General features: G+C 53.7%; 11 protein-coding genes across 11 annotated transcripts; 8 read left to right on the top strand and 3 right to left on the bottom strand.

Annotated features, from left to right (window-relative positions):
* Positions 1-600: 600 nt before the first annotated feature.
* A1O7_04338 (uncharacterized protein) lies at positions 601-1,860 on the bottom strand (the record flags this gene model as incomplete). The annotated part of the gene is made up of 2 exons (XM_007758349.1): positions 601-831; positions 886-1,860. The coding sequence occupies 2 exons, from the start codon at positions 1,858-1,860 to the stop codon at positions 601-603; spliced, it is 1,206 nt and encodes a 401-aa protein (XP_007756539.1).
* A 685-nt stretch (positions 1,861-2,545) lies between these two features.
* On the top strand, positions 2,546-4,099 carry A1O7_04337 (uncharacterized protein; the record flags this gene model as incomplete). The annotated part of the gene is made up of 1 exon (XM_007758348.1): positions 2,546-4,099. One exon carries the CDS (start codon positions 2,546-2,548, stop codon positions 4,097-4,099), a length of 1,554 nt encoding a protein of 517 aa, XP_007756538.1.
* A 513-nt stretch (positions 4,100-4,612) lies between these two features.
* On the top strand, positions 4,613-5,587 carry A1O7_04336 (uncharacterized protein; the record flags this gene model as incomplete). Its single annotated transcript, XM_007758347.1, has 1 exon — positions 4,613-5,587. One exon carries the CDS (start codon positions 4,613-4,615, stop codon positions 5,585-5,587), a length of 975 nt encoding a protein of 324 aa, XP_007756537.1.
* A 1,661-nt stretch (positions 5,588-7,248) lies between these two features.
* Positions 7,249-7,680, top strand: A1O7_04335 (uncharacterized protein; the record flags this gene model as incomplete). Its single annotated transcript, XM_007758346.1, has 1 exon — positions 7,249-7,680. The coding sequence occupies one exon, from the start codon at positions 7,249-7,251 to the stop codon at positions 7,678-7,680; it is 432 nt and encodes a 143-aa protein (XP_007756536.1).
* Positions 7,681-8,390: 710 nt separating this feature from the next.
* On the top strand, positions 8,391-10,352 carry A1O7_04334 (uncharacterized protein; the record flags this gene model as incomplete). Its single annotated transcript, XM_007758345.1, has 8 exons — positions 8,391-8,531; positions 8,589-8,659; positions 8,721-8,848; positions 8,907-9,302; positions 9,350-9,515; positions 9,566-9,576; positions 9,643-9,897; positions 9,949-10,352. 8 exons carry the CDS (start codon positions 8,391-8,393, stop codon positions 10,350-10,352), a joined length of 1,572 nt encoding a protein of 523 aa, XP_007756535.1.
* A 691-nt stretch (positions 10,353-11,043) lies between these two features.
* Positions 11,044-12,647, top strand: A1O7_04333 (uncharacterized protein; the record flags this gene model as incomplete). Its single annotated transcript, XM_007758344.1, has 2 exons — positions 11,044-12,394; positions 12,487-12,647. The coding sequence occupies 2 exons, from the start codon at positions 11,044-11,046 to the stop codon at positions 12,645-12,647; spliced, it is 1,512 nt and encodes a 503-aa protein (XP_007756534.1).
* An 889-nt stretch (positions 12,648-13,536) lies between these two features.
* Positions 13,537-15,064, top strand: A1O7_04332 (uncharacterized protein; the record flags this gene model as incomplete). Its single annotated transcript, XM_007758343.1, has 2 exons — positions 13,537-13,686; positions 13,733-15,064. The coding sequence occupies 2 exons, from the start codon at positions 13,537-13,539 to the stop codon at positions 15,062-15,064; spliced, it is 1,482 nt and encodes a 493-aa protein (XP_007756533.1).
* Positions 15,065-16,165: 1,101 nt separating this feature from the next.
* A1O7_04331 (uncharacterized protein) lies at positions 16,166-18,027 on the top strand (the record flags this gene model as incomplete). The annotated part of the gene is made up of 8 exons (XM_007758342.1): positions 16,166-16,392; positions 16,439-16,610; positions 16,659-16,731; positions 16,823-17,001; positions 17,051-17,480; positions 17,527-17,607; positions 17,664-17,700; positions 17,760-18,027. The coding sequence occupies 8 exons, from the start codon at positions 16,166-16,168 to the stop codon at positions 18,025-18,027; spliced, it is 1,467 nt and encodes a 488-aa protein (XP_007756532.1).
* A 970-nt stretch (positions 18,028-18,997) lies between these two features.
* A1O7_04330 (uncharacterized protein) lies at positions 18,998-20,875 on the top strand (the record flags this gene model as incomplete). The annotated part of the gene is made up of 1 exon (XM_007758341.1): positions 18,998-20,875. One exon carries the CDS (start codon positions 18,998-19,000, stop codon positions 20,873-20,875), a length of 1,878 nt encoding a protein of 625 aa, XP_007756531.1.
* A 1,370-nt stretch (positions 20,876-22,245) lies between these two features.
* A1O7_04329 (uncharacterized protein) lies at positions 22,246-23,320 on the bottom strand (the record flags this gene model as incomplete). The annotated part of the gene is made up of 4 exons (XM_007758340.1): positions 22,246-22,326; positions 22,493-22,557; positions 22,676-22,819; positions 22,885-23,320. 4 exons carry the CDS (start codon positions 23,318-23,320, stop codon positions 22,246-22,248), a joined length of 726 nt encoding a protein of 241 aa, XP_007756530.1.
* Positions 23,321-26,561: 3,241 nt separating this feature from the next.
* Positions 26,562-27,357, bottom strand: A1O7_04328 (nitrogen fixation protein NifU; the record flags this gene model as incomplete). The annotated part of the gene is made up of 3 exons (XM_007758339.1): positions 26,562-26,671; positions 26,734-27,021; positions 27,141-27,357. 3 exons carry the CDS (start codon positions 27,355-27,357, stop codon positions 26,562-26,564), a joined length of 615 nt encoding a protein of 204 aa, XP_007756529.1.
* Between the last annotated feature and the right edge of the window lie 200 nt (positions 27,358-27,557).

The following is a 27,557-nucleotide window of genomic DNA, read 5'->3' as shown; positions in this document are numbered from 1 at the left end:
TGGATGTATGGATGTATGGATGTATGGATGTATGGATGTATGGATGTATGGATGTATGGATGTATGGATGTATGGATGTATGGATGTATGGATGTCTGTTCTGTTGATTGCCCTGTACTTCGGATATCCATCCCTTGTGGTCCTGCCCAATACTGCATCGTGCTTTCACTTTCCTACGGCTGCTGAGGCGGTGTTGAGCTGCAGTCTGGTCGCGGTAATCGTGATGGTCCTGATCCATCAAGTTGGCACTGTTGACTTGCTAGCTCACTAAATTACAAGGCCATTGTGTGTGTGTATGTGTGTGCAAGAGAGCCTCCTCAGGTTCTCGGGAGCTTGGCCTGGGGTGTCATACATGCCGCGGGCCAACTGACGTGGCACGGCCATGTAATTCTGACAGATCTTTCCGGGAAGTATGACCTGAGAGCGATCTGTGGGATCGCACGCGAGTTGAATTCATATGGTGCGCAGTTCGGGTCGGACTTTCTTCGTGACGACGCGTTCGAGCTTGCGAATCGGATGAGCCAGAGTCTAACCGCGAGGCGGTTGCAGCGGCCATGGCGAAAATGAGCGAGTCCGGCATCACCACTTCTATGGTTCGCTTTAGCTCTTGGCGACGGCAATGTGCACGGCTTTCAGTATATCGCTCACGCTCCACCCGGGTCCGCCGGGCACAATCTCACGCCACGACTCGTCAGGGACGCTGTTCTCAGCAGGAAGTAACGACCAGTTTGGAGATGGTCTCGAGGCGTCTAGGTGTTTGAAGTCGTCGATCTGGTTCCATTGATTCGGCACAGCGGTAGGGTCTTCTTGCAAGGCGGAGATGAGATCACTCTATGAAGACAAAGTCAGTAACAGATACCTAGGCTGAGTCGTGCTCGCACTCACATGGAATTTTGGCAATTCCGCAAAGCGGATGCCCTTGCAGTCTTCAATGATAGGTCGACTTGTGCAGTGTAGATAGACATCCACGTTTTCGCAGTCGTGCATGCGGAACTGGCGGCATTTGATCACCAGTACGGAGTTCTTCACCCCAGTGATGTGCGCGGGGCCGGAGACTGAGCCACATAGCAGCAATGAAGAGGTGACAGACGTGATTGTTATGGACGCAAATGGAGAATTTGCTGTCGTGGGAACGGAGAGATCGACTACACATCTAGAGAGCTTCGAGAGGGAACAGGGCGTGCGGGCGTTTTTCGCAAACGAAGGGAGGATGATATGGGTGTTGGATTGATTGGATATCGCGGTAGAGGTCGTCGTTGTGGTCAAGGACGGCCGGTCGATGTTCTTTGCTGGATCTGCGGGCGGCGGTTGTAGTTTTGTTTCTGTGTTGACCGAGGCCTGAGTCGCTCGCTCGGCGCTCTCTTCGGCTTCCTTCTCCTCTATAGTCTTCTGTTCATCTTGCTCGACTTCATTGGCAGGTGTATTGATGTAGCTCGGGGTGTTTGCGAAGGAGGTATTCGTTGACGGGGACGCGAACCCAGGTCCTCCCACTTTGCGTTTCTGGGCGGCCAGCTCTGCAGCGTCACTCAACGACAGAGCTGAGGGGCTTTTTGACTTGAACGAGAACTTGGGCTTTGGAGCATGGGATCTCCTGGTCTCTTCAAGTTTCTCTTGCAGAGCTTTGACGGCTTCACCATAGGTCCTCTGATCGTACGGCGGCAGGTATCCTGCTGCGTCTTTTAGCTCAGCAGACAGGCGAGTTATGCCGGCGAGACAGTGGTCCATTGCATCAGTGCGCTCGCCACCAATCAACGCTGTATCTGCGAGTCGGTCCATCTGTTCCTGCAAGGCTGTGATCTCGTGTTGGAAGAATTGGAAGAAACGCTGCTGGTGCGAGAGTTCGGGAGCAGAAGCTGCCATACTGGACGATGTAGACGTGTCTGTTGCCATTTTCTTGCCAAACGAGTGCTATATGCGTCAAGCAGAAGTCCTCCAGCAGAATGAGTGTGGAAAAGAAGCAAACAGAGTCTGTCACACGAGCACAGCTTAACCACAGCTGTGACTATGGAGAAGCATGGATGAAGGGATCATGAGTCGAGCTTCAGCACCACAATGCGGGGGTGGCCGTGGGGGACGCGATGGACAATGATGGGCAATGGGATGGCCGATTCAGATACCGATCGGCGGGGCGGGCCTAAGGAGCCAACAGCAGCCGCCTAAACCGAGTTCAGTAGGTGTTCGCGGCTGTGCCTGTCAATTCCCGACGGCGCGCCTGCGCTTTTGCAGGCTTAATTCTTCGAATCCACCACTTACCATTCCTCCTCTTCCATCTGTCCGTGTCCTCCCTGGCCAGGCCAGCCTGTTTGCTCGCTTCTTTTGCGTATGGTCTGTCGACTTTGTGTCCGGCATGCATCTACTGTTGCAAAGAGGACTCCTCGGCGCGCTCCTGGCCGCTATGAGATAACCAGTCAGAGCCTATGTAGTGAGTCGACTCTGTTGCGTGCGCTACTCCTTGGTTGACCTTCTTTTAGACGACGTTCTCAAGAGACTACGTCCTAGTCTCCCCCCTCCCTCGACGTGCGATGTGATCGACATAAATCCTGGTATGGGCCTCTGGTCCAAGGCCCTGCACCAGATCCTCCAACCGCGACGACACGTCCTTGTCGAACCTGAGTTGAAACAATACACAGATAGCCTAGGGCCTCTGCTCCACGGCGCCGGGTCAAGGTATCGACATGCTACCAACCTTGAGGAAGCGTTTGATTCTGAGAAGGGACTCCTCTCCGAATATGCCACGGGGAAAGCTGCTTCACCGGGAAAACTCCCCGAATTCAATGAGTCGCTGTTGATGACGGTCAATTTCTCTAGCCGGAGAGTATCCCAAGGCGCTTACTTCGGCTCTCTTGGCAAGAAGTTCTTTGACGATTTGTTTTTCTCCCTCTTCTCAAATCAGGCTGGCCGCAGTCTCTTCCGTTATGGTCTGATTCGGATATTGGCATGGATCCCTGAGGAGATGGGTAAGGAACCATTTGTTCCGCGGACCGTCTATCGTCGTTTCAAGCAAACAATCATACTCGAAGCAATGGCAGACATCACCGAGGTCGCCGGTGTTCCCGGAGGCTTTGGTACCACCAGGTACAGAAGATGGCCTGAACTCGAGCTGGAAGAGCATGCTGCCATAAATGCCCGCACAAGAGAGAATCCTGCCCTTCAGATACCAAAGTCGAGACAGGATAAGCCGCCTGCCCCAGATCTCCGTAGCATTAACCCCACGCCGCACAATCTCAAGAACTTGCCCTTCTCAACCGATGCACTCTGGATCCCTGATTTCCTTCGGATATTAGAGCGCCTGAAGAAGGAAGAGCCGGCCTTCTATCGCACTCATGCCCATGGACGGATACCTGGTGAAATGCGCTATAAAACTCCATTGCAAAGACAATGGGCAGCCTACCTGAGAGAAGCCAGTACCAAACATAGGACGCATATGAGAGCAGTCGAGGTCGTCAATGAGGGAAGGCAGCTGATTAGCGATTGGAAGGCTGCTGTGCAGGATGCCCATGGTCAACCCCTCGACCCGGCTCTTGAACAACAGCTTCGACGCCGTGGCGATGAGAATCACCAGAAAATACAAGCCATGTTTGAGACAAATAGGATCTGGGCTCAGAAAGCTCTTGACGACTGCCGAGCTGCCGACATGTCGCCACCTATACTTTTCTGGTCTCGACGGGAAACAAATCCCCTAATCGTGCGTGACGGCGAGTTTGAGCCATCAAGCCGACACATGGCCCTCTTGGACGTGGTCCCACACTCCAACCTGCTGACGAAGCTCGATACGCACGACAAGATGGTGTGCTTCCGACACGTCATGGCCACACTCTCCAATTGCCTCTCATATTCAATACCCCAGGCGGCGAAAATGCTGGTCCACGATGCCGGTGTCGAAGATTTCCTCAAGACAATCCATGGCATACATGATCCTACCATGGGAGGATGGTATGGTTTGACGCAATTGAGGTTGAGAGCTCTACCCGCAGATATGTTTGTTGAGATTGCATTGGCGTACGAGAGGTGGCCTTTCCGCCCTCGAACCGAGACTATGCTACTGGCAGCTCCTGACTCGCAGGCCACATATAGTGCCGAAGAGGACAATATCAAGTGAGCCAACAATGGCTGTACTGGAAATGTGTACAACTGTCTTTCCATGGCCTAGCTGAGTGCGCGGCCAGAATGAGGCTGACTTTAGGCTCAGTCAAGCTTCTTCAGCTGGGTTCAGCTCTGAAGTTTCGGCACTAATTCTTCGGTAACGCACCACTCAAGCATTTACGATTCAATCTTAGGTCGTTAGAACATGGCTTCAGTTTCTGTATGTAGAAGGCGTCTTTGCAGCGCGCTCTGAAACATCGGCATTCGCATTCTCCTCTGATTTTCCTCATTGGTGGATTTCGAAATGTTTCCAGCGTTGCAGGCAGAAGCATATCTCCGTTTCTTGAGCAATGTACCTTGAACCTGACGAGTATATAAAATGGTTATTCTACTTTCGATTGATTGACTATACAGATTACACGACATTCAGTGAGCCTCGGAACACAAGAAACAAAGTAATCCCACGAAGCCTTCAACTGCTACAGGGCATTGACTCGCCACCAAACAGATAGCTACACCAAGGACCAATATGGACATCTCCCGCCTCGTCCAACCCCACAGCACGGCCAGCAAGACCGATCCAGCCGATGTCATCATGTGGTTGCCTCCTCCTCCTTCTTCCTCATCACAAGCGCACCCACGACAAGAGCAGACGACCACCACGACATGCCAAACCTCCAACGCGCCAGCCTTTCCCGGCCCGCTGCTGGTCGTGGATTCTGCCAACAACAGCGACCGCCGACGCTCGCTCCTCCCCGCCGCTCACACCCGCACGGCCCTCCTCCTGATCGACATCCAGCGCGGCCTCAACACCTCGCACGGCTATTACGGCACCGACCGCTCAACTCCGACGCTCGAAGGCAACGTCGCGACCCTGCTAGGCCGATGTCGTGAGTATAATGCCAATGCCAACGCGCATGCCCGCGCGGCAGACGTGGACTCGACTGGGAACTATCCCATCCAGATCATCCACGTGTTCCACCAGAGCAACAACCCCGCCAGTCCGCTGCACGTGAGCGGCAGGACGCAAAAGGACGGCATGGAATTCATGCCGTGCGCGGCGCCGGACGAGCCCTCGTCCTCGGCCTTTGAGACCGTGCTGGGCAAGACGGCGAACTCGGCGTTCGCGGACGGCGGGAGGCTCCAGTCTCTGCTGGCGGCGAAGAAGGTCGGACAGCTTGTTGTTGTGGGGATCGCGACGGATCATTGCGTCTCCTCGAGCGTGAGGTGGGCGAAGGATTTAGGCGTCGTGAAGCGGAATTGGGATCGCGTCTCGCATGGTGATGGTGGTGGTGGTGGTGCGGCCAATGGAGAGGCGGAGATGCAGGTAGAGATGGAGATGGACAACGAAGGTACGATCGTGGTCGTGAGGGATGCGACGGCTTGTTTTGGCAAGGGCGGAGTGGGTGCCGAGGTGGTACAGAGGGTCAGTCTTGCGAGTTTGGAGGGCGAGTTTGCCGACGTGCTGAGTACGGCGGATGTGCTGGGGGATTTGGTTGGATAGGGCAGGGTAGCATGGCGGGGTCAGGGAAATAAAGGGGGGGTCAAGCGGTTGCGAAAATTGAAAGGGTAATGGAGGGCAAGGACAGGCAACAGGCAACAGGCATGGAGGAGGGTGTGGTCTGATAGTTCAGGGCGGAAAATGTGCATTCGAAATCAACTGAAACCTCGCGGCATCGCCGTACTATCTGTGGTTTCCATGCTTTCAAAGACCCTGGCACAGCTGGCCAGCTGCGGACGTGGGACTGGAGGCTGCAAACTGGATAGTCCATCTGCGTTGATGGAACGGCGACTGATGTTGACTTAGGGGAGGCAGCCTTATGAGGCGTGGTCCACACTGTTCGCTCCGCCACACCAGATGAGGGCATCATCACACATCGTGGTAGCTGCACCGCCGTCTACGGATGTTCTCTGGGTTGGTAGGAACTGCAAGTGTGCACACAAGCTCCGATCGTATTGCTTTACTTACTTCTGCTCGTCTCTTGTCGTGGCCGTCATCCGAGCTCCTTATCTTTCGATTCAACAGGGAGGATGGCGAATCGTCGTCACGGACGGCGATGGCTAGAGGCACAGAATCGCCAGTCGGGTGACAAAAAGCGAGAGTACAAGCTGGGAAGGCGCAATTGTCGACGCTCGATGGCATGCATCTAGTATGCTGTGGGTGTTCAACTTTCGTATCCACCATTTCACTATTTGCGGATGTTGAGGTTGTGTCCGATTCCGCCCTTGCTCCAGAGGGAGAGAACTTTACACCAGCCAGAACGGGTAAATCGGGTTGAGGGATCGATCGGTTGAAACCAGTATATCGATCTGGACTGCTCTATCTCCGACCCAGAAACATCACGGAGCTGGTGGAGCAGTTATGGATCACAGTAGAGGTTGGGATGTTTTGACCCGAATTACAAGTCAACCTCCGACATGTCGGTGTTCTGTGAGACATGCTTAAACGAGCTTTGAAAGACCTCATAGCAAGATGGCTGTAAGCGGTATCTGGCTTCCTCTTCGGAACGTGATTGTGGGAAAAACAAGCGTTGAGGAAGCGTGGCCGGTTTGGGGAGTATACTGCTGTGGCCACAGCGAGGAGGTTTGAAAAGTCCACCCCTCTTCACTGGCCAGAAGGATCTTGCCGTGCAGAGCACCACTGACTCGCGTACAGCGAACACGACGTCCGTAAGATCAGCGGCTGTCGCCCGCGGTGAGTCTCAATGAAGTCGTTTGAGGTTTTTGTCTTGAATACGGGAGGCAGTGAAGTAGTTAGATCTTCGGACATGGATAACCTAAATATAAGTCGACACGATTACCGGCAGAAACCCATAAGGAAGTCTTTAGAGCTTTCCTCGGATCAAGCTGTTCTGTAAACGACAGAATACGCATGCCGCTGAATTGCCGCCTGTAAGAAAACAGGTCCACCACCCTTGTTGTTGAAGCCTGAATGGCTGACGTAAGGTCAGGTCAGCCTCGTGAGTGAGGCTCTTCACAGAAGCCAATAACCAACGAGGCCGTCCAGTCCCGCTACGGTGCTCCCATATTGGGAAGACATCCTCAAGCTCGACACCTGGAAGAACATATATGAAAACCAGAGTGAGAGCACTCACCTTCTCGAGAGCACGCCAACTGTCCTATCCTTTCGACCATCCTCCCAGCATCATTGGTTGTTCTGCCAACATGCCGGCCTTCAAAGTGCTCCTTCCCGCTCTTTTCCTCGTCCCGACACTTGTCCTCGGGTGGCCATATTCCGCTCCGCGAAGCCCAGACAACACCGACAAAATCACCTGCTTTCAGCAGGGCAGTGGATTTGTCAACACCGCCCAGGCGAACGATCTCGTCAACGAGTTCAATCGCCTGATCTGCCAGTCAAACCCCAATGCAGCCATCTCGCTGAACGGGCTCGAGGGCGTCGCCGTCCATGACCCTTCCGGCACAATCATCTTTCAGAACACCTTGACCGAGGTGGCTACTCCGCCAGATTGCGGAGAGGTCGTTGGGGATTTCCAGAAGCTGTTGGCTGCATGTTTCACGAGCCAGGGCAGCTATGGTGGTGTGTTGATCGAAACGGCCGGTGGCGGTGCGACGAGTTATATCATCAAGTCGCCATGACTAGAGCACAAATGAAAGAGAGCTGAGACTGGGTGAAGGATGGCGGACTAACAGCCAGGGATGACCCATGGTCTTCTTGCGTTCTTTTCCAGTCTGCCTAAAGAGAAACGGTGGAATTAATGTGGAGGGTAGCGAAGTGGAAAAGTTGGCGCTGATGTTGAGGTCGAGGTCGAGGTAGTTCCTGACAGTCCATGACCAGCTTCTCACTTGAAGAGGAAAGAAATACGCGTACAGGTCAATTGATGTCTGTTGCTGGTTTAGAAAAGCCCGACCTGCCGTATGAGGCTAGTTGGTACTAGCGGGGGTTCGCCCGGCAAACATTCCTCGATGGACAATTGGGCCTAATCTCCTTGTCCTCACCTTCCTCTTTTTCCTCCTTTACGCCCAACTGCCGACAAGCATCGGCCTCCCAAGCTTCTACAAGGTCCATACAACGGGCGGCGTGCCGTTCCGTCCCTACGGTCTGGGCCCTGTCACGAGCTGTTATCACGCCGCTAGGTCAGGACAGGTACGAGTAGGCATGAGACCATCTGCCTGCAGCTCCAGCCCCTCATTCGCATATAAAGCGGTCACGAAATGACCATCGTCTTCCCAAGGTTTGAAAGCGTCGGAGCATTAGTTGGCACCTCCCATCACGCTCTTCGGCACCATCCATTCACTTTTGTTACCCATCTCTGCCTTTGATTTCTGTTGTTGGCCCCATCCTCAACATGAGCAAAGTAGCTGAAGTTGCAGCCCGTGGTGAGGAAGTTTCGCCGAGGGATAGCGATGATGTCTTTGTGGGTGAGAGGCTGGGGACGGCACGAGATGTCGAAGATATGAAACGTATGGGCAAAGAACAGCTGTTTAAGGTAATTCAGGGTGCCGTCGACGTTGAGAGAACCGGGAGGTTGACGATAGCACCGTAGCGAAACTTTGGGTTCTTGTCCATCTTCGGCTTCGCCATGATCCTGATGCAGACATGGCAAGCTTTACTAGGGTGAGTCTGCACGTGTCCTGATCTGGGCTCGCTGGACGTCTAATGATGGCGAGCGCTGTAGGACCATCGTCTTTGGTCTCGGTAATGGTGGTACAGCTGGCCTGATATATATGTACATCATCGTTGTTTTCTTCTTCAGCCTCGTCAACATTTCCATGGCTGAGATGGCCTCCATGGCGCCTACGGCAGGTGTGTTCATTTTGCCCTCTATGGCTGTTCGAGATCTTCCGCACTCACTCTGGCACAGGTGGTCAATACCACTGGATCTCCGAATTTGCACCGCCAAGCCAACAGAAGCTTCTTTCCTTCGTCGTGGGTTGGCTTTGTACCCTCGGCTGGCAAAGCGGAGTTTCAATAGGATGCTTTCTCGCAGCCACTGAGATCCAAGGGCTCATAGTCCTCAACAACGACAATTACAGCTACGAACGATGGCATGGAACTCTCCTCACTATAGCAATTGTACTCTTCGTCGCCTTCTTCAACACCTTCTTTGCAAAGTATCTTCCACTCGTTGAGCGATTTGTTCTCGGTCTGCACCTCGGAGGGTTTCTTTGCATACTTGTCCCACTATGGGCTCTGGGTCCACGAGGAAACTCCCATCAGATTTGGACTGTCTTCGAAGATGGCGGTGGATGGGGTTCGAGTATGTTCAGAATGTCAACTGGTCCGAGTCCTGCTGACTGCCCTCAGCCGGTCTCGCAACGCTTGTCGGCTTGATCACACCTACCACTGCTTTTCTTGGTGCCGACGCTGCTGTGCATATGGCCGAAGAACTGAGGAACGCCTCCAAGACGCTCCCAAGAGTCATGATATGGACGTCGGTCGTCAACGGCGCGTTGGGTTTTGTTATGCTTGTGTAAGATGGCCCATCGCTAGATTACCAGCCGTTACTGACGGACCATCCAGGACCTTTTGCTGTAAGACGCCTATCCACGCATATGAGGGCATCTCTTCTGTCGCCCACGAGTACCAACGTCTCATAGACACGTTGGGCGACCTAGATAGCGTCCTCGCGACGCCGACCCGTTATCCTTTCATTCAAGTCTTCTACAACGCTACAGGATCGAAGGGCGGCGCTACTGCAATGTCATGCATCCTCGTTCTTTCGTCCATCGCAAACGGCATGACAAACATGGCGACTGCGTCTCGGCAACTGTTTGCGTTCGCTCGCGACGGGGGCTTGCCATTCCATACATGGTTCGCCAAAGTCGGCAATCGGATCGAGATTCCAACCAACGGTGAGTTGCTGGCCACCTACTGATTTCGTCCGTTGTTTAACGCATGTCTAGCTGTGATTTTTACCATTGGATTTTCCACCCTGTTTTCTCTGATCAACATGGGCTCGACCGTAGCCTTCAATCAGATCCTATCGCTCGGCGTCGCGGCACTACTCTCCTCCTACCTTGTCTCAATCGCCTGCGTCGCCCTTCGCCGCATCCGTAAGCAACCGCTTCTCGCCCGCGCTTTCAACCTCGGACCATTGGGACTTCCCATTAACTTAGCCTCCATTGCCTTCCTCCTCTTGACCTTTGTCATGAGTTTCTTCCCAGGGATGGCACATCCGAGACCTCAGACCATGAATTGGTCGTCCTTGGCTTACGGGGGGGTGCTCATCATTGGGGGTGGATACTACATATTTTGGGCACGACATCACTATGTGGGACCCGTGGCATATGTCCGCATGAGCGCTTGAATGAACAGCATTGGTGAAAGCTGTTCTGCTAACACCAGTTACGGATAGGTCACCCAGAAGGCTGGCTGACAATGAAGAGCGCATACATGTACCGTGCACAGTACACAATACATATGGCTCCGTACATATCACGCTAAGAACCACATGCCGGGCTCTTCATTGCCGACGTCAAGACTCGATTTCACGAGTTCATATTGCATCAGTTTGGTTGGACTGTCCGACCCGTCCTCTCCAGCACCAAGAAGACCAAGAGTTGCAGCGTAATGGTAGGTGCCAGTCTTTCTAGCAGAAGAGGCAGAGCGCCAGTGGAGGCATTCTACAGTAGCCTCATATTGGTATTAGACATCTGTTCACAGCAAGAGCGATGGTGAGGATGAAGGTGAGGTGAGCTTGAGTTTTAGGTGAGTCGAGCCGGGACGGCATTTAGGCGGTGCACGTGGGGCAAAGTTCGCCAAGATGACCTCATAAACAAAACCACAACATGGCCAAACCTGGACATCTAGGTGACACGGTGATTGCCCAGTACGACGATCCCCGGGCGTACACCTCCGCACCGCGTCGCAAAACATCGTCCACGAATCTCAGACGCGCCACTCTTACAGATATCTTTAGGAAATATCGCGGCCTATTTAGCACTCAACAGAAGATCGCAACGATCCTTTGGAGCTGCCTCCGTAGCTCTTGCCGCGCAATGCCACGCGCACCCCTCCGGCGTCGCCAGCTCAACCGAAATGGGCCGACTCCGCGCAGTCCGCGCTTCAAGAAGATCCCTAGCAGCAGTCCCGCCAAGGCAGAACTAGCGAAGAAACTTGCGCATAAACCCATTGGCGTTCGGCCGACCGATAGCGACGACAGCGATAGGCTCGTTGTCAAAGGCAATGGGAGGAGAGGGAGGAATGTCGCAAGCCAAGAAATTTACGCTTCGGGCGCCGTGGGAAAGGGTGACAAGCCAGGCAATTATCCCACAAGGGCGCAAAGGAGGAAGAGTCTGACGGATGCGACAAGGGAGATTCTCGGGAATGGAGCGAAGGATGTGCGGAAGGGGAAAGAGTTGGTGGCAGCGAACGGTGGCAGATCACGTACTCATGTTCAAGAGAAGCCAGTTGAGAAATCCCCTCAGATGAACGGAATCATAAAGAAACCCACGGCCGCAAAGAAAGATGCACCGCTTCCTGCAACTGTTGCATCTTCAGTTGTGATACCGCTTGGATCTGCTCTAAGGCCAGTACAACCGACACCGACGCGGGAGAATTCGATTCTTGGGACGCTGAAGCCCAGACGACGGCAGCCTAGTATTCTGCAAAATATTGACCAGGACTCCTCGAGCTTCGATGTTGAAGACGAAGAGCAATTCTTACCCGACGATGAATCTACTCCCTTCAATCCATCCAATCCTCAACGCCCAATCTCGACTTCAGACCCTCTGTCGCCCTTGCTCTCATCCTCGTCACGGAAACGGAAGTTTGGTGCCTCGGATCCGCTTGTTCCGAAAGAAAGTGAGAGACACCGGATCCCAACCACCTCGCCACTATCCTCTGCTCCACGGTCTCGAAATACCCCTGAACCCTCGCTTCCTGCAATCCCGGTGTCTACCTTGCGTCAATCAGGGCGAAAACAGCGCGAAGGCCTCCGTGACGCAGACGATATCATGGCACCTCCCGAAAGCAGTTCCTCAGCATCATCATCTCCGGCCAAGACGAAAACTCCTGCATCAACGGCCAAGTCGAAGACGCAAGCTACGAAGCCGGCCGCCACGATCACGACGAAACAGCTACTCGAAGCCGCCATGCCGTCGAAACGCCGCAAGGCCATCCGAGAAAAGACACGAAATCGGAATGATTTCGATATACCTGCAGAGTCAGACTCCGCAGCAACAGACGAAGGGGACGAGTCGAATTTCCTGCCCACCAGAAATGGTGGCAAGAGCAGGCGGAAAGAGCCACTCTCCAAGCCAAGCGGCGCGTGGACAAGGACAAAGGCTAAACCTAAGTCTGGCAAAGCTGCTGGCACTGCCAAACAAAAGCAAGTAGCCTCAAAAACAAGTACGAACCATCTTCTCACCACTTCTACCACTGCGCCAATCCTGACGCCCTCTACACTCACATCGAATCGCGAAACTAAGTCTCCCTCACAGCAGCGTTCTACTACAAGCGTGTTGCTCAATACAAATGGAAAGCTCAGCACACGCACGTCGAAGCCATATGGTGGTTCCCACCCGCCCGGGCAAGGGCGTGGTACCACGGCGCACGGAGGAGACAAAGAGAATCACGTCTCACGAGAGCCAGACTCAAGTGATGCATTTGCTGAAGCTGGGCAAGATCGTGAAAACGCACAAAGTAAGCAGTGGGGGAGTAAAAGCAAATGGGCGGATATAGATGCTTGGGATATGGATTTCGAGGATGTGGAGGTCTTGACTGGTTCGGGCGGGAGTTCGCCTTTTCTAGGGTGACCAACACTGTGCCTTTCCTTTTGCTTGAGGCGTCGAGAGACAGCTTGGAGAAGGTGGCACTGTCGAGTTACAAGAAGCATGATTTTACGAGAAGATGAGATAAGATTAAAGCTGTTGATGACTCCGACGTATCATGGATCATACCCAGAGCGAGATCATGTATCCACCACAATCACTCTAACCGGATCTGAGATATTCTTCCCAAGGTTGAAATGCTGGGCATACAGTCTGAGGCCACCATGGGAAGCATTGTTCGCTGCTTCGCGGAGCTGAGCCACGGCAAGCATAGGTTTGGAGCAGGGAGAAGGAACGAACTGTCAGACCTTGTCTTGTAGATTCCAATTCCTTCTCGTGCCCAGTATCATGTGTGTTAACCGCCTCAGAAGCAAGAAATGATGTCCCCGGTTGGTGGACAATCGATCCAGGCTCCATGTACTCCGCAAGGCTGAATGCCAAGGCCGACAAGGCTGCCCATTCAATGACGCCGCAGTTCGACTTGAATGAAAGAGCAATCAATCTGCCTTCACCTGCGCTTCACTTCTGTCCTGGTGACGGCTACTAACTTCCTCTCCGAGCAAGAAGGTGTGCGCACAACATATAATATCTTCGGTACAACCACAACTTCGGCGCGACACCACTATTGCGAGCTGGTCCCGAATCCCCGACTGTGATCGATCCTCTCACATGGCAGCCTCGTGAGCCGACTGGCGTTCCCCACCAACCTTGTCTGCGACCATGGATCAGTTCCTGGCGGAGAGTGCTGCTCTCCTCTCGACACCTCTACCACAGGCTGAGGGTCACTACGATCAGACTGCGAAAGGACTCGTGTCAGCACTGAACAAACTCACAGCGCCAGACCTGGCATCTGCCCGATCAGCTCTAGACGTATGCTCTCCTCGTCTTGGAGTCGGTCAATACTGACGACTACCAGGAACTATCTTCATCGCACCACACAATTCTCTACACGTACATCCTCCTAGCGAACATTGAGGTCTCCGCAGCAAGCGGCAAAGCTGCCCCGAGACAGGTACCTCCGAGTGTCCTTCCTGAAGGTGCACTATGGCGCTACATGGCCCATCTCCTCTTCGAGTTCGATCCGATCCAAGCGCGATATTGCGGCAGCCACCTGCTGAGAATCGTCGACTACGTGTCCTTGGGCGCCGAGCAGACCACGAACTATGTGCCTGCTATCCAAATGCTCCATCATTTCATTCTCCGACTAGACAGCACATCCTCGACCCTCACCTCCACTCATCGAACGTTCGTCCGGCTATGTCTGCTGTCTCAAGCCTACGCCGAAGCTGCCCAGGTTCTAGACAAGCCTATCTACCATATTCCGTCACTACTGCCCGACACCAGGACGAACAGGTACCTCTGTTCAGATTCAGACCGACTATACCTGTTCCTCAGCCCAGCCACGGGTCTGTCGCACCAAATCACCAGTCGGACATACCTTGAGTACTATTTGTTGGGCAGCATGTGCTACATGGCTCTGAGGCGGTATAAAGACGCTATGCTCTTCCTGGAGGTTGTTCTTACGGCACCGGCCGTCCAGAACGTGGCAAGTGCAATCATGGTAGAGGCGTACAAGAAATGGTTGCTTGTTGGACTGTTGATACGTGGAGCCACTCCCACGATACCAAAGAACGTCGGTCAGAACGCCATTAAGCATATTCGTGCACTAGCACGGCCGTACGAGTGTGTAGCGGAGGCTTTCAAAAATGGGAATATTGAGCGGCTGCGCGCGGAAATCGAGGCGGGAAATCTCATCTGGCAAGACGACAACAACTACGGGCTCATGGTGGAGGTCTACCAAGCTTTCCGAAAGTTTGCAGTTCTGAGACTGGGCCGAACTTTTGCTGCGCTATCAATAGCGGAGGTTGCTAGAAGAACCTCACCAGATGCTGCCAATCTGGGTGAAACGAAGGCATACCTTGGAGCACTGATTGCGAGTGGCTCATTGAACGCGGTCATCACAGATGGGAGCAATGGCAGTCAGACATTGCGTTTTCTGTCTTCATCGACATCAGCAAAATCAGAAGCACAACTCGAGTCGGCTCAGGCAGCTCAGGCGCAAGATTTGCAAGTTCTGCTACAGCATATCCAAGACACGGAACATCGCCTCGAAGTGAGCAGAGAGTACGTCGACTACCTGAGGAAACTGAAGAAACTGAAAGAAGACGACAAGAAAAGTAGCGGGACGGGCGTTGGACGGTCGGCAGCTGTGGAGGATGTTGACGAGGACATGATGGAGGAATTCTGAGAGCCCAACCCCCATGGGTGAGGGTGAGAACCCCGATCGAGGATAGTCAAGCCAACACCCGATACAAGATACGCGGACCTCATAGGCGCAGGCTCCTTATGGTTGCCCATGGAGCGAGTGACAGCGTCGGTTGACCCTCAAACAGCTTTGGGTGGACGACCGGTCTGGTCGCGTATCCAGGGAACAACAGGATGGGAGCCGCAATATCGGTTGGACGGGAGGCCAGGTACCTCGACCACATGCGAGAAGCTGTGGACCACGAATGACAAATGAGACATGATATTCCGTACAGCGCACGGCCATCGTAGACATCCGCGCACCGCACCGCAAGACGGGTCGTCCATACTTTGTGTAATGGGCTCCAAAGCCAAAGATGGACCCGAGCCCATGGTAAGCGCAGCATCCAACCTTGTCGTTCCAACCGGATATATCTCTTCTATCTCTTCATGAAAGTTGGAAGCAGCGCAGCGGAACACCAACCCACGGGAGGCATACCTTCCTCATTGAACTAGACTTCCTCTAGCACGGATAACTCTTCCAATGACAGCTTGGTCAGGGCACGTCCCCGTTGAACCTTGCCTATGAAGGCTTAGCTCACACTACGCGTACTCGTGTCTTCTGAGATCCCTCGTTTTTCTCACGCCCAGTTCTTTCGCAACCTGTCATCCCTGGTTGCACACTTGGAACTCTGCAAATTGCGGATCCTGTGCAGCACCGAGGCTTCTAGCCTCCGTCGGCGCTGAAGAAACACCCCGGACTCCACAGATTACGGGGACGAAGCGGCACACGTGGAGGTCAATATTCGTCTCCGGTGGAGGCCCGGTGGATGTGGTGGGCTCCAGTGGATTCTGCCCACAAGTTCGGTATGGCGGTTCGCACTATGTACCTAGATATCGAGTTCTACTCGCCGCCGGTGAAGAATCAGTTCGCATAAGGTTCGTCTCTAAGAGGAACATGCTCGGTGGAATCATGAGATCCATGGTCAGGCCCACGTTGCCGTACAACCCGCATGTATTTAAAGATGGTGACCCCTGCCCCGGACTCGCAGATTGTTCTCAAGATCCTCTCTCGTCACAGACAACCTGATTTCACACCGTCAGCATGACAGCTCATTCACTGGACACCAAAGGTGCGGACCATGTCACAGCGGACCAGGTCGAGGCCGCCATGAAGGAGCTTTCAACAGAAGAAGGAGGCGCCGCATTTACTGCTAAACAGCAGAGAAGAATCGTCCGAAGGATCGACTTGCGCCTCGCAGTGACGCTCGGATGTCTCTACTGTATCAGCCTGCTTGACAGAACTAATTTGGGAGCCGCGTCGGTGGCAGGGTATGTGCATGTCTGTGGTGACTTCTGTTCGCTGACTGTGGGCCAGGATGCAGAAGAGTCTGAACATGAACAAAGACAACAACGCCTATACAATTGTGTCGCTTGTCTTCTTCATTTCGTACACGATTTTCCAGGCGCCCGCAGTCGTCTTTATCCGCAAACTCGGACCTCGCAACTTCCTTGCTGCCATCGTCCTCGCTTGGGGAGCCGTCATGATCGTAAGTCAAGAACCACGTCCAACAAGCTCTCGCCTTACCTTAGAACAGGGATTCGGCTTCGTACCGAGCTGGGAGGTCATGTGCGTCCTTCGAGTCATACTCGGCGCACTTGAAGCGGGGTGTAAGTAGCAGGCTCTTCCTCACAGCTCCCAGCGCCTTCTCCGCAGGCAACATGCATGTCCTTCAGATCCGCCTGCTGACAGAAATGTTAGTCTATCCGGGATGTGTCTATCTCCTCAGCACGTGGTACCCTCGTTTCGATCTGCAAAAGCGCAATGCCCTTTTCTATTTGATTGGTAGTATGGCATCAGGGTTTGGTGGAATTTTAGCATACGGGCTCATGCAAATGGACGGACTTTCGGGCCTCTCAGGTTGGCGTTGGATATTCATCGTGAGTATAACATCGCTTGTACTCGAGCATAGATGCTGACCTTGTTCAGATGGAGGGCGTCTTGACATGTGTGCTCGCAGTGGGTGCTTGGTTCATCATTGTTGACTTCCCAGAGGATTCGCCGAAATCCTGGCACTTCCTCAACGAGGCCGAAGCGAGTTGGGTTGTTGCACGCATCGAAAAAGATCGCTCAGACACCTTCCCTGACGAGTTCTCCGTCGGCAAATACCTCCGGAACGCGTTGGACAGCAAGGTCTGGGCATTTGCCTGGCTCTATATGCTGACGACAACCAATTCGTACGCCATCGCCTACTTCCTGCCGATCATCCTCCGCAGTGGAATGAACTTCTCCGTGGCAGCCGCCCAGTGTCTCACGGCACCTCCTTATGTGGCCGCGGCCATTGTCATGTTCATCGAGTCTTACTATGCCGACAAGTGGCGGGTGCGTGGACCGGTGGTTGTCGGAAATGCGCTTATGGGTAGGTTGCTATTTCACGGTTACATGCAGTGGCTCACTCTTTTCAGGCATTCTCGGTCTGGGCTTATTGGGATACGTTCAGAACAACGGTGTCCGGTATTTCGGAGTCTTCCTGGCAACCACAGCATGTAAGTGATGTGCCACCGAGGCATCCTCTGCACTCTTGACTGACAGGGGTTCTCAGGTAATGCGAACTGTCCAGCCTTGATCACCTACCAGGGGTAAGTCGGCACGTCTTACAGTATGATACCGATACGGGTTGGCTGACAATGTATCTCAGGAACAACGTCCGCGGTCAATGGAAAAGAGCATTGACATCTGCCACTCTTGTCGGCGGCGGCAGTATCGGCGGCATCATTGGCACAACAGTCTTTCGAGCTCAAGACGCCCCCAACTATCGCCCAGGTATCTTGACTTGTCTGCTCGCCAATGTGTTGATCGTGTTGATCGTGGCCGCCTTGAGTTTCAAGTTTCACCGGGCCAACAAGAGGGTGGACAGTGGTGGGAAGCCGATCGAAGGGCTGGAAGGGTTCAAATATACCCTGTAGACTTATTGAAAATGCTGTAGAGCGACTTGGTATTGCCAAGTGTTCCTGCTGTTTGCAGCAAGAGCTGCAGTCAAGGAACTGCGTGGTCCCTGGAGGCTGTTGAGGAGACACTCAGTGGGTGTGTCAGTGGATGGATAAGAGATCGAGCCTTGCCCTCCACCGGACACATGTCTACATTGAAACCAGGTTCTAGATGCACGCACAATCATGGAACCTTCGCGGCATCGCATTAATCTTCCTGCCAGGCTTGGTCGTACAGTCGTGTGCACGTTGAGATATAAATGTTCTTCGGATCCGAGGTTGTTGGGCGCGTCGTTGCGGGCCTCCACGTGACCCCGCATCCCCGCAATTTCCTCGGCGCAAGTCGCATACACAGTAGCGCCGCGTCCGCTTCCCCAGCCGGATTCCTCCGAACGTGACCTCGTGCTCAAGGCTCACTGAAGCTCCAGGAATTGTTAACCTCGTCCGTCAACCCCATCGGAGCTGTCCACTCTTGCACCGCTTGAGCACCGCACTCGTTCTTGCCCATGGATCATACACAACGCTCCAGCAGGCATGGATGGGCATGCGACCGATGTCGCCGTCAAAAGCTCAGGGTATGCCTGCTTCCTCAAACTTCTGAAGGGTGGCTGACCAAAGTACGCAGTGTGATATCGAGAAGCCGTGCATTTTATGTGTCAGAGCCGGTGCCACGTGCGAATCGCGGCAGTCGGCTCCGTCGCCTTCTCTCAAGCGCAAGAGATCCCTTCATTCAGACTCGACCAGCCACGCAAAAGCGGCATTGCCATCACCTACCTCAAGCTGTGTCCCACATCGTGGTCTACAGGAGCCGACCGCCGCTCTCAGCCCGACACAGAACGTGCAGCATCCAGCGCGATCCTCCCATTTCGATGGTCTCAGTCCAGATGCCACGGACATAACCAGGCCGAGTCCCGCAGAAAGCCACCAGTATGGCGCCAACGACTCCACGATGGGTTTCGCCAAAATCGTACTCGGTGAGGACGACGAAAGCGACTCTCCTGCCACCGGAACCATTCCCGGTGACGCTGGCCGGTCGACCATGGACACACAGTTCTTTCCCTGGATCTCAACACCATTGCCCTCGCTGAACATCCTCCAAGCCGCGGTCGACGCCTACTTCGACAGGGTCAACTGGTACATCATGCTATTCCATCAGCCTTCATTCACGCTCCGTGCACAAGGCATTCTGCAACGAGCTGCATGGAGACGTGATGAACTGGTGGATGTGCTGCTGGTGGCTACGGTCGCGAGCGTCGGCTTGCGATGTGTCCAACATGACAAGACGTGGCAAGGACACCAGTTGTTGGAGTCCTACTCGATTACAGCAGAGTCACTCAGCTCGGACTTGATGTCTCAAATTGGCTCGCGCTTTTACGAAGTGATGCTGGAATCGCGAATCGAAGCATATCAGATCTGCATGCTACTGACCACTTACCATGTGTACTTTGGATCGTCAAACTTTGCCTGGAATGTTTCTGGCGTTTCGACGCGAACGGCATATGCGCTGGCGCTCCATTGCGACAAAACCCGAAACAACAATGAGATTGCTCGCGAAGTCAGCAACCGGTGTTGGAATCACTTGGTGGTGTCTGATCAGTTCTCGTCAATGATATTTGGACGTCCAGCAGCGCTTGATCCCGCATTCGCTCAATTGAAGAAGCTCAAGGACTTGGACGATACCATGCTTCCCGAAAGCACGGCAAATTTGCCCATCTTCCAAGGGCGAGGTGCTCACATTTCATTTCTGACCTACCACACCCTGAAGTTCGAGCTGTATCACATCATTCGCCAGACATTACAGAGCTTCAGGGTCATGCAATTGCAGAGCCCGGTCTCTGTCCAGGATCTGAGGGCTCTCATTCAAGTCGTCAACACCACAGAAATGATGCTGCAGCAATGGCACGACCATCTGCCAGCAGTGTTCAAGCCGTCGCAGTGGCCTGCAGGTAATCCCTGGAACGTTCTTGAGCTTGACCAATGCACCCCAGAAGAACACAGTGTCCGGAGGAAAATTGGACTGCAAGGCCTCATTCTCCAGCTTCTATACGATGCCGCCAGAGTCTGGGCTCATCGACCTCTGCTCAAGCTCCGCGTAGCTCTTTCACCCAAAGCGGATATCTCGAAGATACCTCTCGACGATGTTCCAGATTCACTGGGGACTTCAGTACAGGCTGCGCTGCGGATGTCCCGCGTCCCAGTGGACGAATTCGGCGGCCACCTCGCTCAATCCTTTGCCTTGATGCATCTTTTCACCGCCGGAATAATCCTCTGCATCGCGCCGACCTGCCAGCCATACAGTCAGATGGCGTCCGACGCAAAGGCTGGGGTGTTGAGAATCATTGCAGCCTGCAGGGCGATTGAGGACGAGAGTAAGATCGCCAGACACACAGATCAGATGCTGACAAGGCTTTACAAGAAGACAATGCAGCGAGAGATGGACAATGCCTTACGGAATGTGGACAAAGGCGCGTCCAGGGATCGAAGAAGCGTACCGGTCTCCGTGAAGCGATCGCCAGACACCGCAGAGGATCCTCAACCGCGGCGAGCACCGGCTCTCGTGTCCGAGCCGACTTCGCGTACCCATGTGGATATGGTCAGCCCGACTGCTGCCACCGAATACAGCGGGACTCTTGGAGGGTTTGACTCCCATGCCCGCCTGACTGATGAACCGCGGGAGGAACCCGTGGTCTCCTATCTCCAATTTGAATCACTTCGTCACAACGACAGGATGGACCCTCACGACATGGAGCATCTCGACGAAGCTTATGGTGCGTTCGAACAGATGTTCAACCTCGACTTTGCCGAATTCTCCTTTAATCCGGAGTGATTGAGCAGTCCCATGTGCGTTGACCATCAGTCGACACGATTGGGGAAATCAGCCCGGGTGTTCCGGTCCAGCATGTGTGGGGTGAGGATCCGTGCCGAACCAACACAAGGTGTGGATTACACTCACGCGCCACACTAGGAAGAACAACCCGGGAACTCCCATTAGCGGCTTCAGACGGCGCTCCTATGGCCCATCGTGGGTCGGGGCTTCGGACCGTTACATCCCATTCGCTATTTCTGCGGCATCTGATCGTTGGAGAAAGCGTGCGCTGATGTATTGCCGGTCGGGGCGGACTGACGCAAGCCCCGTCAGATACATCAGTCACAGAGGGTATCTCATCCAGGATTCTAAGAGCAAAGAGCGCGACCCCTGTGCGCATGCTCACGGAAAGCTCTCAACTTACAGCTGCTCGCGACAGGCATCTCCTCCCAGCACCGAGGAAGACAGATGCAGGAGCGTTCCACGGGCCGCTGTAGGTGTTCCAATAATGATCGAGCGCGTCCGCGAACGGTTCCCAAGCAGGCAGATCGTACTTGGCGGAGAGTTCTTTTGGATCTCAGAAGACGAGCATGTTCATGATGGTTGTACGAAGCTTTCGTGCACGGTCTCCAATACTGAGCAGCTTACAGTCGGGATCTCCGGTGGAGATGACATACTTTCTTTTTGATCCATACGTTGTGCATACGTAAATCAAGAGCCATGGAGTAGCGCGTATGGTACAGACGCAAAGGCGTGTCCGGTAGCCGTTCAGCGCCTTGTCCTTGTAGCGAGCTCTATCTTCAATGAAGCGGGTTTAAGTAACCTAGTCGAAGTTGAGCTTGACGAGACTAGAGATACAGCAAACATTATCTTGCCCACAACCGTCGACACCTACCAAAGCGGGTTACACACGGAGTGTTCTGGTCCGGATTCGACAAGATTGCGAGAGAAGAAGACCGGGAATGGAAAGAACGCCCTGAAGTACGGCGGACGTTGTACAACCTCAATTATGTGCATGTGTATAATCATTCGACATGCAAAGTGTACCACAGTATATACTGTTCACAATGCCCATGCCCATGCCGAGTCTGCAGCTTTACGCGGCAAAAGACGCCGACGCGCTTCGGCGAGTAACTCTGTTCAGCCGTGTCCGACGGGTTCCTCTCTGTGTGGAGGGCGACCAAAGGTACAAGGGGCAGACCCAAATCCCGGGGTCTTATTCCTTCCACTCTCGAACAGTCTCCGCAGAAGCACTGGTGTATTCCTGTAGTACGAGTACCTTTCCACCCTCCTTACCTAGATACTTGACTTCCCCACCTCACCAGGGCACCCCTCCCCTCCTGTTCTTGACCTCACCAGCGACCCTTCTCCCTCCTGTACTTTACTGTACCTCACCAGGGAACCTCCTCGCCGGTATATGTGTAGAACTTGCCCGTGTCCTCGTTCTTCACACCATGCACGACCTTTAACATCTGCAGACATGTCCGCCGTTAGTCAGTCATCAGTACTCGGGCGATCGACGCATTCTCGCTCGCTTCCGCAACTTTCGCGCAAAGAGAGCGCGGGAAGAGAGGCAGCGGTAGAAACAGAGGCAGCCGCAGAGGGAAAAGGGAGATAAAAACACTCAGTCGAACTCACCCCGCCAATACTGTCCTCGGGCTCGAGGATCGCGCCGTCGCCGCCCATACGTGTCTTGACCCAGCCTGTACGGTTTCGCATGACGCGTTAGCTCAGCTCGTCGACCTCGACGGGACAGCAGGAAAATAAGCAAAGAAGCAAGCCAGGGAACCATAGTCCTCCAACAGTGAGGGATGCACGCACCTGGGTCCATGCAGATGACTTTGATGCCCCGATCCTTCAGCTGCTCGCTCTGGTGCACCGTCAACATGTTCACCGCGGCCTTGGAGATCGAGTACGTCGTGCATTTCGGTCTGCGGTGAACTGATGTCAGCACCCCATGCTCCGCTTTGGCTTCGCTCTGGTCTCTGGTCCAGGACACGATCAGGGGCAATCATACAACTTCTTCCCACAACTCCCCAGCCCGCTCGTCATGTTCAGCACGATACTGCCTTTGCCCAAGTACGGTAACAGCACTTTGACCGTCTCGGCGGGGCCCATGACGTTGATGTCAATGTGCTGCCTGAGACTCTCGGGCGTCATGTCCAAGCTTGTCTGCTCGGCCGTGGCGTTGATACCCGCGTTGTTGAGCAGGTAGTCGATCTGCTGGCCGCCCAGGGGTCCTTTGATGGCATCCCCAAAAGCGTGGATCGAGCCGATGTCGCCGGTGTTGCATTCTAGGACGTGCACTTTGCCGGCAGCCTTGGAGGCGAGATCCTTCAGGTCGTCGAGCTCGCCTTGCAGGCTGCGGACCGCGGCGATGACAGTGTTGGAGCTGTCCTGGGTGATTTGGCGGACGAACTCGAGCCCTAGGCCTCGGTTTGCGCCGGTCACTACGTAGACGGGCATGGTTGGGGTGTAGATCAGTATTCAGATGAAGTGGTGCTATTGGGTGGGCGTGGGCGAACGTGCGGAAGGCAGGACGCGACTTTCCCCCGAGATACAATCCGGACTGAAGAACTTGAGAAGAACGGCACAACTATTTGCATGGTCAGCAAAAGATATGGGAATAATGGCTTTGGCATTTGACTTCATCGACTGTCCTGCCGCAGTTCTGCCGTGTTTGCACATATCAGCCTAAAGCAGAACGGCATGATTGTGTCATTCGTCACCTTCCGTCCACATCGGCTTCGACACCGCCGGCATTTCGCCGCGAGCCAAATAGGATGGAGCGGCCCGGTCGGGGTTCTGTGGAGGAATATGTGTGGTAAGTAGAGCCGAATAGGATGGTGATACTCCGTACAGGTGTTGTGAACGTCGCAGTACTAGGCTCTTGTAGATTCGAGTCACCACACGGATGACACGTCGAAATGGCGTATAGGACTCCTCCCCACGTACCTCCTCTGATTGAAATATCCCGCCTCACCGAGTGCCGCCAACTGCAGGACAATGTTAAAGGGTTTTGACCTGGTGGAGTCGTTGGCAAGTCGGTAAATGCCCCTGCAGCGTTGCGATAGGCTACCTTGCCTTCTTTTGTTCCTCACGTCCATCTATGAGGCAGTTATTCAAGGGTCTGTTAGGACAATCAGAAGCCATTTGACCGCATCAGAGCATGGCGGTATTCTGCTCTGTCTGAAAATTGCGAAAGTAGACACGGCTGTCAGCAGCTCATTTTTCTGATCGTAGCGTCGAATCAGGTGAATGGAAAGGGATGCGTACGGATGCAGCTGGGAGAGGTTTTCGCATTCGTCCAGGTTTTCCGCAAAATATGTTTGCAATAGGCTGTATCTGAATTTTGGCTGTCAGCGAAGACGCCTTGCCGCCACGAAGCGGCCTTGAATAGATGACTGCAGCGTTTAGAGAAATCCATTTGCTGAAGAAGACTGCCTACCTCGGGGGTTTCTGCCGATATGACAGAGCCACATGTGTTTTAGGAAGGCTGGCTCTCCATCCATCGTGCGATGTTCGAGGTGTCACAGGTCCGAGAGCGGCATTTGGGACTAGTCCTCCTGCACCACCCAACCCGCTTCTGACAGCTTCACGGACGGTAGCGTCTTGAATCAGTGACCCGATTGTAGTAATAATGTGGAAGAACTCATTCGGGTCGATGCAGTGATCAGGCTTGCCATCCTTGCCATCCTCCTGCATGACGACTTTGGTAACGTCTTGACCGTGCAGAGCTTCTCGAGCTCCCAGTAACGTTTCCCGTCCTAGCAAGTTGTTGGTGGGCAGTACTGCCCATCTGCTCACGATGGCCTGGCCTCACACTGCCCTCAGGGACGGTCACAGAATCCATTGACGTCTCATTCTCGTCTTCATCGGCCGCAGCGGGTGCTAGGATGACCGCATCTAACTACTCTTTGATGGTGAGCTGGTTGGCCCTGATGGTCGAGCCCGTGATTTACCCAGCATGAAGCTTTCCACTGGCAAGCTCGTAACCTTTTTCTGGCTGGTTGACCCGCTCCCATTGATGCTTTCGAACACGCCCGCTCAGCTTTGGTACCGTTCTGCAAGTCTTGATAGCTTCGCACGAAGAATTCCAGAATATCCGCATTCTCCTTAAATCCACGTAGGAATGTCGCTTGTTTGAGAAGCGTGGTCTGGTCGTGTGAATATCGCGCTAGAGCGTCGCCAGTTGTACATGTCAGCTGTCAGGCTCAAGCATAGGGCAATGCCTTCGAGGGGAGGTTCTTTTACCGACGTGGGCATAGAATTGAAAACTGCCAAAGCCCCCGTAGCAACTTGCAGCTGAGCGCGGACAGACGCAAAAATATAGAGGAAGTCTCTTCACATATATCGCGCGCGAGCCCTCAACGTGCCGCAGTTCATTTCTTCCATTTGCTTGAGTATGGCCTCAAGTCGCTGCAGCTCTGTTGCGCAATTTCCCGTATACTCCTCGAGCTCTTCCTGCTGGGGTATCAGTAGAAGGACGTCCACGGCCGTTTTCCGATTCCGAGAAAACGCGGATGTTCCTGGGCCGACGTGTGTCTTCTGACGTCTTTCCTAATGTCCTTGAATTGACTCGTTGACGCTCTGCATCGCTGATACGCGTGACCGGAAAGGGTGCATGTATCTTGACAAACACCGCATCGGAAGCGACGGCGTGGTTCAAACAGCGCAGAAAGAACCTCACATCATCAGCCAACGACAGGACAGCGATGAAGCCACCTATTGGGAATGGGAATCCGAAGCTCATATTTTACTTTCAGCTTTGACGACAAGTCCACTACCCCTAACACAGTAAGAAGAAGAATTCCCTCCAGAAAACCAATCAATGCACCGTTATGGGGTGTTTGGTGAATATAGGTCATCAAGCGCGAAAACAACGAAGGCCGGGTTGATGGCGAGCCAGCAAGCAAGCAGATGAAGAAAGCTTCTGGACGTGAGAATGCAATTGGATAGAGGAAGTGCGAGAGGAAGAGCGCATTTAAGAAGGGCCTCTAGCCTGAGATTGATGCCTCTCGTGTGCGTAATTATGCCATGGCTCTGTGTCCTCACTGACTGGTCCTGTGCCTGACATGCTGTGTTGTCTTGTCGAGGGCAAAGGTTGCGCGGCTGAGTAATTCGTAGATGTAGAAGCTCAGATGAAGCCAGATTGAATGCAGGCCACGCTGTGGTTGTTCGGTTGAAAGGCGGGCCAAGGCTGAGGCTGGAGCGGAGCGGAGCGGATTGCAGGGACCCAGGCCCGCAAAGAACACCTTACGAAGTGCGGACATTACATTGGCAGACAAGTGCTCCATGCCTATGTACCTAGGTAGGTAAGCTCTTGCTCGTGGAACCTTCTTCAGACATAGAAACTCATGGAAAGGCACCTGAACGGTAAGGGCCAGACCTCTTGATGCTATGGTCTGCCATGAATCACGCAACCAACACTCACGCCTGCTGTCATGATGAGAGCAATTTACAGGGCCAAGGTGAAGCAGTCAAAAGGCGAAAGAGCTGGACGGTCTTTACCCCGTCCACCACGCAAGAAAACGAACCAAGTTCGCAGACTCCTTCCAGCAGTTTCTTGGACGAGAGATCATGGTTGGGGGCGTTGCGTTCCAAATTGACCTATACTCCTGCAAGCTATGAAGACGGGTATTTGCCTTATTGACACAATTTCATCCTCCCACTTGCTGCTTCATTCACAATTTCATCAATGGGAAATTCATGCCGTTGCGCTCGCTCCTGTATCTGTGGTTGTGGTCACTGTTTCGATTTCGATCTTGGGCATTCCTTGCGAGCCAGCACCCAGATCAGTCGTCTTCGCCTTCGGGTCTAATGCAAATACAGTCAGTTTCTGCCTGCAAATATAGCCTGTCTCCGCAATTGCAACTTACTCTTCTTGTAATAGTCCCCGATGGCAGACTTGATGGCATCCTCCGCCAGCATGGAACAATGTAGCTTTACTGGAGGCAAGCACAGCTCCTTCGCAATCTCAGTGTTGCGGATCTTGCCTGCCTGCTCCAACGTCATTCCTCTCACAAGCTCGGTGAGATATGATGAGGAAGCGATGGCGGAGCCGCAGCCAAAAGTCTTGAACTTGACATCTGCGATCGTTTGCGTCTCGGGGTCGACCTTGATTTGGAGTTTCATCACATCACCGCAGGCTGGTGCACCGACGAGACCTGTTAAACCGGCAATGCGTCAGTAATCGTAACCGACGAATGTGCTGTTGCCTCATGCTCTCTATCTCCCTCTGGGAAAGGCCGAGCTTCGGTCATTGGCCATCTCAAGTTTAACTCACCTGTACCAACGTCCACCGCCTTCTTATCCATCGAACCGACATTTCTGGGATTCGAGTAATGATCCAGGACCTTCTCGTGATAACCCCGTCTCTGCTGTAAGCCGGCGGCGGCAGGTCTGATGGTTGATGAAGAGGAGGCGAGACTCGGTCGTAGAGCGGAGATCTGGGCCGAGGTGCGCAGGGCGCGTGGAATGGCGAGGAAAGCTCGTTGCGACATCGTGGGTAATCAGTCGTGACTATCTGTGAGTAGTATTTGGATGGACGAGGGGTTTGACTGTAAGAATCAAATTCGTGAAGAGAGTGTAAGGTGTTGAGTTGATTGTTTGAAATGGTGGAGTGGCCTGCGTCAAAAGTGAATTGACGAAAGATGTCGATGATCGATGGCGTTGAGGGGTCCAGCAAGCAACCGCTCATTGG

Source organism: Cladophialophora yegresii, assembly GCF_000585515.1.
Source record: "Cladophialophora yegresii CBS 114405 chromosome Unknown aczIN-supercont1.3, whole genome shotgun sequence".
In the NCBI taxonomy this organism is placed as follows: domain Eukaryota; kingdom Fungi; phylum Ascomycota; class Eurotiomycetes; order Chaetothyriales; family Herpotrichiellaceae; genus Cladophialophora; species Cladophialophora yegresii.
This window is presented reverse-complemented; position numbering and strand designations above follow the sequence as displayed.